The following is a 14694-nucleotide window of genomic DNA, read 5'->3' as shown; positions in this document are numbered from 1 at the left end:
ATATCCTAAAAAGTGATATTTAACATACATTTATTTCAAAACTAAGTGTAGTTCAAATTTATTAATATATTTACTGACAGATAACTCAAGACTTGCATTACTTGTACACTATGCACATTTAAGCTTAAACTGTGTTTTAATGTTACTTTTGATGAGGATTGTATAATCTTCGAACAATATCGGTCTTTAAATGTAAAATATTTATATTTGTACCTAAAGTATACTTGCAATAGTTCCACTTTAGCATAATCAATAAGTATGTCTTTAATTGGACTTCTGCACAATTAAAGTGCATTAAGTACAAAATTAGTTGTTCCAATGTAGTAGAATTTAAGTATTCCAGTTTAAAGTACAATTGCAGGGTATTTTAGCAAGTACATAAATATGCATGAAATAAACTTCAAATACATTTAAGTAGATTTATTTATATTCTGTTATCTTATCAGTGGAACACAAAGGTAGACTTTTTTTAATGATCTGTATGAAACTCTTGACCAAAAAAAAAAAAAAATCAAGCCTATGGGTTCAGGCTGAAAGTCAAGTCTCCATTTCATTATTTTCTATCAACACATTGATTTGTTTGTTTGAGAATCCTGGCCAGGGCGAACTGTGTCAACCAATGTTGCTGTGACAATTTAGTCCCCAATCTATAGCCATGTAAACACACACACACACACACAGGAGCCTGATACACATCAGTATGCCATCGCCCGAGGCTCAAAGTCTCATCACACAGATACCTGATCACAAACACACTCAGAGAGGCTTCATTACACTCGAACACGTCTCATACAGAGCAGAGAGATGCATCTAATTGCTCATTATCTCTGACTAAGGTCATCATTAAGTTGATTTATGTGATTGCTTCATTTCAGTGCAGCTTCTAAAGACCTCAATCTAGCTCAACTGAAGCTGAAATTTATGTTGTATTTATGTTGTGCGCATGCGTGTGTGTGTGTGTGTGTGTGTGATGTGTAACCGTAGGTGTGTCTGAAACTAAAGGCAGCTGCCGAGTCAATCAATGACTGAACTTGTTCTTGTTTGAGGGTGCCTCCAATGTTAAGAGCTTTCTGGCTTCCAGGGCAGGTCTAATGATCAAGAACAAAGTTAGAAAGCTTACACAAGTGAATATTTAATGATTACAGCACTTATTTCATTCTACAATTTATTATTATTATTAAAATATAGACCTTTATGAATTGCTTAACTTTTTGTGACCACTTTATCGAATGCTATTTTCATTCTTTAAAACAAGCAAATATTTAATTCAGATAAAATAAAATAATAAAAGGATTATATAAATATAAGGATTTATATTGCTCTATTAGAATTAAACAGTTCAATATAATATGTAATATAGGTCTACTTAAACATTCAAAAACTCCATACCCTGTCTTACTTCCTTGCTTTATTTTTATTTTTGCGAAACTTAAATACTTTTTTTCAGGATTCTTTGATGAAAAGAATGTTCAAAAGAACAGCATGTGTTTGAAATAGAAATCTTTTGTAACATTATACATTTCTACTGTCACTTTTGATCAATTAAATGCATCTTTGCTGAATCACAAAAAAAAGGACCCAAAACATCCTTTTTAATTCTATTAACCAAACAGAGGGTAAACAATTGTCATTAAGAAAAATCTACATTTTGTCTGGTTTTGGTGCAAGAAACATTATAAATGTACTTTGCGGGATAAATACAATTATACAGAAGCCTAGAATATGATTCACATGTTTGTGTACAGGTGGAGAAGTCTCTAAAGCAAAGTTTACGCAGTATTTCCGAGGCAGTTTGTCTGGACTGACGATACGATCTGGGAAGATTGCAAGCCAGAATATCATCTCCTGTCTACAGACCTGCAAAGAAGGGCTGGACATCACCTCACCGGAGAGCCTCGGACAGAGGATCAAGGTTACACACACACACACACACACACATCTAACTTAGAACAAACTCTACATTATATGTCTGAATTAATGAGCTGTGCTTGAAGCCAGTGTAAAATGCCATTAAAAGCTTTGTGTTAATACTGAAAAGGAGTTTGCCCGAATAAAACCACAGAAGAGTTGTAGCTCACTATTTTGTAGAAAACTAATGAGGAAGAGGTTAAGAAAAGCCAGGAGACAAGACTTGAGGAGAGATATTTCTGCATGCACATTTTCCTTTTTCTGCTTTGCTTTCCTCTGTTCTGTTCTATTGTATTCGAGGAGCTCTAGGGAAGACTCGAGGATCAAATGAAAGCAGGTTTTACAGACAGAGTCAGAGTTAGTGAGAGACAGAATACTGTTCCTTCACTCCGGTGGTCTGATCGCTCAGAAGCTCAAAGCAGAAGTGTGCTTCATTCATAAACGACCTGATGATGGCTTTTTGATAAATAAGAGTTCAGTTCTTGCCGTGATGCAGGATGCAGAATTTTACTTTTAGAATTTAGAAAAGAAATTCATATGACTGCTGTAAGTCTAGTTTATTATCTTGATGCCACAGAGTTCTGAACAATGCATTTCCAGACTTTTCCTGGATACTGATCAAATAATTAAAAAAAGACCAATTTATTAATTCACATGACTGATTCAGAACGGACTATAAACATTGATTTACTTACACATTAGACATTAGTGTGTGAGCATGTTCACAACAACATTAATGAAATATTTTAAAGCAAAACTACACTGTAAAGTTCTGTAAAAGTACAGTAACAAATTAAACATATTTACAAAAAATTAATAATAAATTACATAAATAATAAGGTACATAAATTTAATCATAAATGATTAAAGAATAATAAATGTTTAGTCTTTCACAGTAAAAATTACATTGTAAAAATTATTTTGCAAATATAACAAAGATTATTGGAGTACATTTAAAGTCTTTCTGCCTAACATTTTTTGTTATTCAATGTCACTTGCACATATTTTTATAATTCTGAAACTTTATCAATTTCTGAGTGAAATAAAATAAAATCCAAAATTGAATAAATATGCATTATTTACCTAATTAGTTTATGCAATGTAATTGTTACAATTCCTTTGTTGAATTTCGTCTTCCTATCATTCTAATTCAAATACCAATTCACAGCCATTTCTGAATTTTGCCCATCTCTGCCTCAAACACTCACTCTCACAAACACCTTGATAGTTTAATATCTCACGTTTGTCTGCCTCTGTCTTCCTCTCAGTTTCATCTGAATCCTGCTCAGTCTCTGGTGGTGATGGAGGGAGAGGATCTGGAGCAGATGAACGCCGCACTGAGGAAAGTTTCTTACATCAACTCTCTGCAGTTTCCCACCGAGGGAGCGCGTCACCTCCGGATCTCAACGGCAGTGCAGTAAGATCATAAATATTCATGAGATCTCATCTCTGAACTACAATACTACAGGTTCAGCTCTGGAATACGGCAATATAAATGATCAAACCATTTATATCTGGTTGCACAGTTTTGATTTGCCCCCCAGAGTCATACGAGAACTTAATGTTAATCTGTGCTTTGACCCATGGCTAGAAAAGTTTTTAAAATGTATCATTTAAAAAAAAAAAGGAAATAAAACGATGATTATTGGAGTATGTTTTAAATGAAAGCACACTTTTAGTTTATCTAATAGATTTGACATTTAATACAATGTGTTACTTGCCCTTTCTTTTATTTAAAGGCGCTGTAGGTAATTTTTTGACTGTACAAACATAAAAATACCCTAATTTGTTTATAGATATTTAGGAAACATGTTAAGTTTACATACTTGTTTCTCCAGAAAACTTTGCTACAGTTATTCTACTTTGAAATGTGCATTTTGTGTCAGAATGTCTGTTTTTGTTTTGGACCTGAACAGAGTAATATTAAAACGTGGATTGTGTGTCCTCAATCTGGCAACCTTTTTCCACTATAAAGAACACTGCACGGTTCCATTGATGCTAATGGTTCTTCATGGAACCATCCATGCCAATAAGAACCTTTATTATTAAGTGTATTTGTAACTAGATTTGTACATTTTCTGCTAGCTAGCTGCTTTCTGGTTGCTTACTGACTATTTCAAATCCCTAATTGTATACTATAAGGAGTACTAAGCCTTATTGTAACCTTTATTAACAGAATATCACTCATTCTGTTCTTTTCTAATTCATATTCTGTGTTGAGGGAGGTTTAATTTATATGTACAGACAGGGAAATGCAAAGAGAATGGCAGAGAGATTTGTTTTTTGGAGCACAATTGCACCCACTGGCACCCCATGATTATTCAAAGCAGATCATGAATATGCATAAGCCCTTAAAGGATTATGACCCGCCCCCCTGAGGCTTGAGCACTGCCAGTGGGCGGAGTTCCTTCAACAAAGAGCAACAGAGAATTAGCATGAAAACAAACACACATAGAGCAATTCATTATTATATTACTGTAAGACATATAATTGAACTCTAGATTGTTGATCATTGCTGACTTATATTAAGACAAACATGTGTTGTGTTTTGCATAATTAGTAACTTTTTTCTAAAAGTTTCATTTACACTTCTGCAAAGTAACAGACTGCTTTTTAAAAAGACAAACACTTTGCAACAACTTCGAATTAAAGGAAACAAAATATTAACTTGGCATAAAATGTAAGGATGTAAACATAGAAAAGCGAGCATGTAGACATATGGAGGCAGAATTATTTTTTTTAACGAATAAATTAAATTCAATACTACTTTGATTTATGAAATAAAAAAATAAAATAAAAAACACTTGTTTAAAATGCTACACATGAATTTCAAATAAACAATCAAATAAAATCATGATTAACATTATTTTGGTCAATATTGAGATCCTGGTTATTAATTGACAAAAATCACTCATTTACTGAACTATGTTATTGAACATTTTTTTATTTAAATAATTTTTTAACAGTGGGTATCCAATAAAACAAAAATAAATATATGTAAGCATTTAATTAATTAATTTAAAGATAATAAATTAAAATATATTAGATCAACTTTGTTGTATTGCTCCAATTTTGATATTATTATTATTTATTTTTATATAATATTTTTAAGTACTGAATTACTGATAGTAGTAGTAATTATTCCATTAAAAAAATAACTAAATGTTTATTTATTATTACTAAACTGTTGGAAGCCAAAAATATAAATATAAATAATAATAAAATAAAAACATTTTAAAGATTTGCTTATTGCCCAGCCCTTCATGCAGCACAACACTGCAATATTACAAAAACGATATTAATTTTATATATATATATATATATATATATATATATTTATACTTGCTAAAGATTACATTTAATAGTATTAAATGAACTATACATTTTAGCAACAAAAAAAAAGCATATAAATGTAAAGCTCCTTCAGTGCAATGCTGGAATATCTTCATGTGTTTAACAGATGTGAGGCAAACATCCAGGTTTTATGGATGGCAGAATGCCTCATCCTTCATTTACCAACTGCCATTCGAACACATGAACTTTATCATAGAAAATCCATGCATTTGTTCAACACACATCACCATGAGAAACAATTAACAACCAAATATAGGGCTAAAGATGTCATATAGCATGCATCGTATGGTCATCATCAGTCAATCATCACAGATTGTAAAAGAACAAGTAAAATCATATTTTGGTTTAAACCAACTGTATCCTGTAGCAAACAGCTGTTTACACAATGAAATATGGATTAATCTCTTCAAGCCTTGCTATATCTAAACCTTCAGTCACAGATGGTTTCCTCCATTCATTTCCTGTCTGTTGATGAATGCGAGTGTTTGTTTGCGACAGGATTACGAACAACATCTTTAATTAGAGAATGCGGATCTGGGTTCATTTGTGGATAATGGACTTCCTTCCTGTCATTCAGAGCTGCATGGTGCATTCACTAGAGTTGTAAATTAATTCTAGTAAACACTGTTTGTGTTTTGCTTTTAAGCTTATTAAGTCCAATTACTGCGAGATCCAAGAAAGCTGAAGTGTTATTAATTCACTCCAGGCGTAAGTTTTCTCTTTGTGTGAAGTTATCAACGCTGCTGTCTCTGTAATGAGTTGGGAACAGCTCCAAGAGATTTGTTTACAATCTACACATCACTGTCGAACGCTTTTTATTATTTATATCTGAGTAGAGATGTCTTCACCTCTGAGGGAGTGATTGCAGGACCCAAAACTAACTTTATGCCCCATCTGCCAATAACAAGAGAACAACATTGACCAGCTCTAAATATCAGGTTACATATTCACAGTCAACTAAAACTAAAAACCATAAAAGAGTATTTGCTACTTGAAATAAAAAACTCTAACTGAAATAAATGTTACACATGTTGCAAATTAAAGCAACATTTTCATTTAGTTTATCTTGGTTTAGAAAAATAACAAACATGAAAAAATACTGAAAACTATAGACATGTTTAAAAATAAATGAATAAAACTGACAAACACACTCAACAAAAAGTTTAAAATTAAAACTTTAAAATTAAAATAGAAAATAATAAATATATATATATATATATAAAATGAAAAAAATATATATATATATAATATATATATCCTAATAAAATCCCTGGCAGTGTGGCTATTGGTACATTATTTTTGGACCCCGTGTGTGTTTGTGTGTATCTAAAATAACACACAAAAGTGAAATAATATGTTGTTGTGTTTATGATCTCTGCAGGTGTTTCGGAGAGGATGTATGTATTTCTGTCCCTGATATTGAGACAGCTGTCATGATAATCCAGCCTAGTGAACCACGCATCATAATTACTGGGGCGGAGCACCTGACAGTCCCCGCCTCCAACCTTGCCCTCGGCCTATCCCTGTTCAGAGATTTGCATATCATCAGCACAGTTACAAAAAGCGCAGAACAGAGAAACACAGGTACAGAGAATTAGTTCTAGAATCACCTTGCTTCTCTTAACAGAATAATTTGTTCAGATGAGAAAAGTGTCATTATCTACTTACTTTCATGTCATTATAAACATGCAGTGCTTATTCAAACCAGTCTTGACCCACCATATTGAATATACAGGAATGACGATGTGTTTTATCATCATTACTGGAGCTTGACAGAATTTATCCCAAAGTGTAGAAACAAAGCATCCTGATCAAATTTTCCTTGTTTGTTGAATAAAAGAGAGAAAGGCAAAGACATGAGGGTGAGTAAATGACAGATTTTTGGGTGAAGTATTTCTGCAACAAAAACACTCCTGATGAAAACAAGCCACAAAGAAAGTCCCCAAACACTGCACAGAGCACATTATTCACTGACAGGCCGCAGGTGTAGTCCTGTTTTAGTGGCAAACAACAGTAAATGCAAAAAAAAAACATGTTAATAAATCATAAAAGACAGATGCTTACTAAACCCTGCACCCTCACAACACAACACATCACATGAGTCTTTCATGAGGATGCTTTTCTGAATCTGAAATGCCTCTCCCTCCTCTATCCTGAGGGCTTACATGTTTACTTTAAATAGCACAAATCATGGGAAACCATATTATACTTGCTCTTTCCAATTAAAGTTTCAATGACTATGTAGATATTCAGTAGCAATTCAAAATTATTACTTAAAGCAAGGATGCATTAAATTGATCAAAAGTGACAGTAAAGACCTTTATGTTACAAATGTATGTTTTTATGTTTGAAAAAAGGCAACAAAAAAAAAAAATTAGTCCAGTTTTCCCATGGACTATATGTTATATTATTGAAAAATATGGGAATTGTAGCAGACAAAGAAAGGAAGGGTTATATGTTTATTATTATTATTAATTAGCTTCATCTTTGTATGTGTGCAGATCACAGATTAGGTGCATTGAAGGACATTGCACATAATCTGGACTACTGTGACATCATGGTGTTGGGGGAGGAGTTAGGGGCGGGGCTAGAGAGTCTGGAACTGCACCGCAGCGCTTTATTGGGCAAACACCTGGAATACGCCAACTCTAGCACCGGCATGTCCATATACGGTAAAAACACTAACTCTACAGTTTACTTCTGTTACTGCCTGTACAACTGTCTCACATCTTTCATCTTCTGCATCTGTTTTAGGTGTGGACTCTGTTTGTCACTTCACAGAGGTGATCAGACAGGTGCGTTATCAGAGCCGTCAGGCTGTCGACTCCGTCCGCTCCTTCAGACTCACCTGTTCTGAGCTCAGCGGACGTTACACCAGCGAGCAGTATACGTTACAGGTGTGAACCAAACAAAGGCATGCTATACATAAGCCACACTCTGATCTTTGACCTAAAGATGATCTCTATCATTCTCTCTTCAAGGTCAACATCCTTCACAGTGAGGAAGCTATTGAACATGTCAATCATGTGATGGCTCCACCCAAATACATGCAAATTATTCATCCTACAGTCACAGAATCTAACGGCTACAGCTTAGGTGAGTGAAAGACATAATGATTGTGTCAGAATTAATTAAGCGTGTCTGTGATTATGTTAATTTTGAAAAGACATGGTAAACATTAGCTGAGGAGATACCAAACATTTAATCATTTGATTTATTAATCTCATTAAATATTAATTTATACATTTCTTAAGTTATACACCACATTTAAAAGTCACTTCAGGCTGAATTTATTAGATCAAAATCACAGGAAAAATATTGTGAAATATGATTACAAGTTAAAGAAATTTGAATATATTTTCAAATGTATTTTATTTCTGTAGCTGAATTTTCAGCATCATTACTCCTGATCCTTCAGAAATCATTTGATTGCTCAAGAAACATTTTTCTGCTTCATTTTTTTTTGTGGAAACTGTGATACATTTTTTTCAGGATTCTTTGATGAATAGAAAGTTCAAAAGAACAGCATTTATTTAAAATATAAATCCTTTGTAAAATCGTGAATGGTTTGCTATCATTTTTAAACATTTTAATTCATGATTTCAGAATAAAATTATTAATTCTTTAAAATAAAAATCATACTAACCCAAATATTGAATCGAAGTTTATAAAGTACTGTTAATTTTTTTTTATGAAAAATTAATAATTTTAATAATCACTTTGTATCAGCTGGTTGTACTTCTAATGAGTCTAAATCAAATTATCATTGCTCTGACTCCAGCACTGAAGCACTACTAGAAACTTTTGTTTTTAGACCCATTTTAAAAGAGGATGTCTGTATTGCTCTTAAAGCTATTGACTCAAATTATAGCTAAGCCTATAGCATACATTTTTAATTGTAGTCTGCAGACAAATTTAATTCCCAAATTATGGAAAGCAGCCTACGTGCTTCCTTTGCTAAAGGGTGGCGACCCTTCAGATCTTCATAATTATAGACCAATTTCCAAACTTTCTATTCTTGCAAAAATTTTGGAAGCTCAAGTAAACTGTCAAATAAAAGAATATTTGGCAGAGCATGACATTTTAACTGATGTACAGTCAGGTTTTCGAGCTGGACACAGCACTGTTACAGCAACTTTGTTGCTATTAAATGACATTATAAATGCCTTGGACAAAAAGCAACATTGCGCTGCCTTATTTGTGGATCTGTCCAAGGCATTTGACTCTGTTGACCATGAGTTATTGCTAAATAGATTACGTAATATTGGAATAGGAAACACAGCTATTAATTGGTTCAAAAATTATCTTACAGAACGAACGCAATGTGTTTCTATAGATGGTCTTGAATCAGACTTTTTAGAGATTTCCAAGGGTGTTCCTCAAGGTTCGATTTTAGCCCCTATTTTATTTTCTATATTTATAAATAATATTGGAAAGGATGTGCAAACTGCTAAACTGCACCTTTACGCAGATGATACTGTGATATATTCAGTTGCCCCTTCATTGAGCCAAGCCATAAATTACCTTCAATTAGCCTTTAAAGAGCTCCAAGTCTCACTACATGGCTTTAAGTTAGTGCTAAATACTAAGAAAACCAAATTTATGACGTTTTCAAGGGCTCGTTCCCAATCCCCAGATAATATAACTATTAACACACTAAATGGGGACTTAATTGAAAATGTTACATCATATAAGTATTTAGGTTTTTGGCTGGACAACAAACTTTCTTTTAAAGTTCATGTTGAAAAGCTTGTAAAAAAACTGAAAGTAAGACTGGGGTTTTTCTTTAGGAATAAGGCTTGTTTTAACCTGTTAGATAGAAAAAAACTTGTGCAGGCTACCTTTTTGAGTGTTTTGGACTATGGTGATGTTGTCTACATGCATGCTGCCTCTAGTACTCTCCACTTTTTAGATTCTGTGTATCACAGTGCTCTGCGCTTTATAACTAACTCTGGTTGCCGTACTCATCATTGTACGTTGTATGAACTGATTGGTTGGCCGTCACTAAGTCTACGTAGACAACTTCATTTTCATATTTTTCTAAACAAGGCCATGTTAGGTAAACTGCCGACATATTTAAGTAATCTTCTTAAGAAGAATTCCAGCAGTTTTCATCTCCGTTCCACCAGGTGGCTCTCTTACCAGGTTCCAAGGGTTTTTACTGAGCTGGGGAGGAAAGCCTTCTCTTACTTTGCACCATGGTCTTGGAATAATCTGCAAAACTTGCTACATCTAAATGTTTTAGTCCCATTAAAGGAATTCAAGACCATGTTAAAATGCCATATAACTCAAAAATGTAACTGCCATATGTGACCTGTTCCTTCTTATGTGATGCTTGTTTGGTTGTTTTGACTATGTTGTATTTGTACAACCCGAATTCCGGAAAAGTTGGGACGTTTTTTAAATTTTAATAAAATGAAAACTAAAAGACTTTCAAATCACATGAGCCAATATTTTATTCACAATAGAACATAGATAACATAGCAAATGTTTAAACTGAGAAAGTTTACAATTTTATGCACAAAATGAGCTCATTTCAATTTTGATTTCTGCTACAGGTCTCAAAATAGTTGGGACGGGGCATGTTTACCATGGTGTAGCATCTCCTTTTCTTTTCAAAACAGTTTGAAGACGTCTGGGCATTGAGGCTATGAGTTGCTGGAGTTTTGCTGTTGGAATTTGGTCCCATTCTTGCCTTATATAGATTTCCAGCTGCTGAAGAGTTCGTGGTCGTCTTTGACGTATTTTTCGTTTAATGATGCGCCAAATGTTCTCTATAGGTGAAAGATCTGGACTGCAGGCAGGCCAGGTTAGCACCCGGACTCTTCTACGACGAAGCCATGCTGTTGTTATAGCTGCAGTATGTGGTTTTGCATTGTCCTGCTGAAATAAACAAGGCCTTCCCTGAAATAGACGTTGTTTGGAGGGAAGCATATGTTGCTCTAAAACCTTTATATACCTTTCAGCATTCACAGAGCCTTCCAAAACATGCAAGCTGCCCATACCGTATGCACTTATGCACCCCCATACCATCAGAGATGCTGGCTTTTGAACTGAACGCTGATAACATGCTGGAAGGTCTCCCTCCTCTTTAGCCCGGAGGACACGGCGTCGGTGATTTCCAACAAGAATGTCAAATTTGGACTCATCTGACCATAAAACACTATTCCACTTTGAAATAGTCCATTTTAAATGAGCCTTGGCCCACAGGACACGACGGCGCTTCTGGACCATGTTCACATATGGCTTCCTTTTTGCATGATAGAGCTTTAGTTGGCATCTGCTGATGGCACGGCGGATTGTGTTTACCGACAGTGGTTTCTGAAAGTATTCCTGGGCCCATTTAGTAATGTCATTGACACAATCATGCCGATGAGTGATGCAGTGTCGTCTGAGAGCCCGAAGACCACGGGCATCCAATAAAGGTCTCCGGCCTTGTCCCTTACGCACAGAGATTTCTCCAGTTTCTCTGAATCTTTTGATGATGTTATGCACTGTAGATGATGAGATTTGCAAAGCCTTTGCAATTTGACGTTGAGGAACATTGTTTTTAAAGTTTTCCACAATTTTTTTACGCAGTCTTTCACAGATTGGAGAGCCTCTGCCCATCTTTACTTCTGAGAGACTCTGCTTCTCTAAGACAAAGCTTTTATAGCTAATCATGTTACAGACCTGATATCAATTAACTTAATTAATCACTAGATGTTCTCCCAGCTGAATCTTTTCAAAACTGGTTGCTTTTTTAGCCATTTGTTGCCCCCGTGCCAACTTTTTTGAGACCTGTAGCAGGCATTAAATTTTAAATGAGCTAATTAAGTGGATAAAAGTGTAAAATTTCTCAGTTTAAACATTTGCTACGTTATCTATGTTCTATTGTGAATAAAATATTGGCTCATGTGATTTGAAATTCCTTTAGTTTTCATTTTATTAAAATTTAAAAAATGTCCCAACTTTTCCGGAATTCGGGTTGTATTTAAATTGTAACTGGTGTGCCGTCTTAGCCAGGTCTCCCTCGAAAAAGAGATTCTATCTCAAGGGACTTCCTGGTTAAATAAAGTTTAAATAAAAAAAATAAAAAAATGAAGGAACAAGAAATAAACATTAACAATAATAAATCTATAAATTAAATTATGTTAATAAAAGTATTTTGTTCATAGTTAGCTTATGATGCTAAATGCATTAACTAATGTTAACAAAATGTTTTTCAAACAGTGTTTTCAATATATTGTACCATTTAGGGTTGGAAAACACACAACTGGTTCCAGTTTATAACCAATGCCAGTGTAGTCTGATTTTTGAACAAATGTTTCTTAAAAAAAAAGAAAAGAAGGTTAAATCAGGTTATGGATCACTTACTGAATAAGCTGGATTGGTTATTGACTTACAGAAGAGCTAGTTATTACTTTTATAAACTCAAATAAACTAAAACCTGTAACTATGTTCCTTAAGATTCACATTCAATACAGTTTGATTTGGTGAAGCTTCCTTAAAAGTAGCAAAAGAATCATTGCAATCATCAAATGCAATCATTAAGGAACCAACTGACAGAAAAAAACCTCCATAAAACATGGCAGTTATTTATTACAACATACTAAACAGATAAGTGCAGTGACTGTCATCCCCCACATCTACTCTATAGAGTCTATAAAGTCTATAGATTGTAAGATTCAGATGAGTTTATTGTCTTTCTGTAGTTGTACCTGCGGTTGCTACTGCAGTCATTGTGGTGTGTATCGCCGCCCTGCTGGTAGTGCTGCTGAGTGTTTACTACCTCAACCAACCACAAAACCAAGAGCACATTCACACACACACACTGCCAGAGAAACAGGCGGACTGTGACAGATCCTCTGTCTCCATCATCGTCAACCCTCTGGAGGTACGACAAACCGTCTACATGCTCACACAACACAAGACACCATGATGTAAAGAAGATGACACTTGTCAAACTGTCACAGCATCACAGTCTCAGTGAAAACCAGAACTTTTCTTTATAGCATTGCGAAACAGAACAGCAGTTACACAATCAGCTAGAGCTGAACAACTGATTTAAACACAGTAATTAAAAAAAAAAAAAGACTAAAGTTTTGTGAGGGATCATTGACCTAGTATTTTGCCATGTCATATACCTCAATCAGTATCTCTATTGATAAAACATCTTTAAAAACCAATCAGATTTGTAGGTTAGTGTCTCAATATCATTCTACCCAGACTATCCTTCCCCTCGCTGGATTTATAGAAAATTAACGGTTAAGAATTGGGAATTGAGTAAACGTTAAAACACTCAAGAGATTCAATAGTATGGCCACTGAATGTAAACAGTTTGTGTGTTATATATATTTACGACAGCGAATTTCACTTCCTTAACTGCAAGGGGCTCTAAAGCCCCAAAAAATGCACAAAAACTACATACAATCACTACTTACATTTATATGTATTTTAAATGACACTGGATAAATGGAAAAATTGAAATAATTCGAATAATGTCTATGACAGTAGATTCATTTGGTTCATTCCAGAGCTTTCAGGAGCTTCAGTCAGCAGAAGAAGTAACTGAGGAGGAAGAGGAAGATGAGGAAGATGACTGTGATATCTCTACTACAGAATCAGATAGTGATGAAGAGGAAACCAGCATGACTTCCTCCATACATCATCAGACCAGGGTGCAATGGGGAACATCAACATGTCACTGCTGAAAACACAACGCTCTACCTGTAGCATTCTATAGTGACCTGCAATACAAGTGAGCTGACGTGCAAACACACTTCGAAAGACTTCGAAACAGCTCTGATCCTTTGTGATACAGTTTTTGGTGAGATGACAAACTAATAAAAGTCCGTCTTTTCCCTTTACACTCTCTGTTTCTACCGCTGGAGGACAATAACAGAATGAGAGACAGTGAGGTCACAGAAGAACCTCGAGCAGTCTCCTGTTCAGGAGTTTGATTAAAGAGAGACTCATTTTGAGGTCTCTACAGTGCATCTTATTTTCTCCCAGATAGCACACATACGTCTGTTAAAGATCTCTTCATCTGGAAAGCATCTGCTGTGTCAAACATCTGATAGGCTTCTCTAAGATGTCAGTTTTACATACATTTTGAATCATAAACATTTTAAATGCAGTAATATTTTAGATGCAGTAATATTGTGAAATATTTTTATGATTTAAAATAACAGCTTTCTTTTTGAATATATTTTAAAATGTATTTTATTCCTGTGATCGAAGCTGCATTTTTAGCATCAGTCTTCAGTGTCACATGATCCTTCAGAAATCATTCTAATATTCTGATTTTATTATTATTTAAAACAGTTGAGAAGCTGTTTTTTCCCTTCAGGTTCATGAATAGAAAAATCAAAAATTCTGCATTTTACCTGAAATAAAAAGCTTTTGTTACACATTATACCATTTAAAAGCTTGGAGTCTGTTACATTTTTT

At 34.3% G+C, this 14694-nt stretch overlaps 1 protein-coding gene across 1 annotated transcript in view; it reads left to right on the top strand.

Annotated features, from left to right (window-relative positions):
* The window catches only part of LOC132123424 (calsyntenin-2-like), a 53074-nt gene extending 38963 nt beyond the window's left edge, over positions 1 to 14111 (top strand). The window contains exons 10-17 of the mRNA XM_059534024.1: positions 1746 to 1912; positions 3177 to 3325; positions 6644 to 6846; positions 7764 to 7934; positions 8017 to 8159; positions 8244 to 8358; positions 12957 to 13138; positions 13779 to 14111. Coding sequence (XP_059390007.1) covers positions 1746 to 1912; positions 3177 to 3325; positions 6644 to 6846; positions 7764 to 7934; positions 8017 to 8159; positions 8244 to 8358; positions 12957 to 13138; positions 13779 to 13955 — 1307 coding nt within the window. The 3' untranslated portion in view covers positions 13956 to 14111. The remainder of the gene's footprint in view (positions 1 to 1745; positions 1913 to 3176; positions 3326 to 6643; positions 6847 to 7763; positions 7935 to 8016; positions 8160 to 8243; positions 8359 to 12956; positions 13139 to 13778) is intronic.
* The last annotated feature ends 583 nt before the right edge of the window (positions 14112 to 14694 follow it).

This window comes from Carassius carassius, chromosome 41, assembly GCF_963082965.1.
Source record: "Carassius carassius chromosome 41, fCarCar2.1, whole genome shotgun sequence".
Classification (NCBI taxonomy): Eukaryota; Metazoa; Chordata; class Actinopteri; order Cypriniformes; family Cyprinidae; genus Carassius; species Carassius carassius.
The sequence above is the reverse complement of the archived record's forward strand: the minus strand, read 5'-3'. Positions and strand labels throughout refer to the sequence as shown.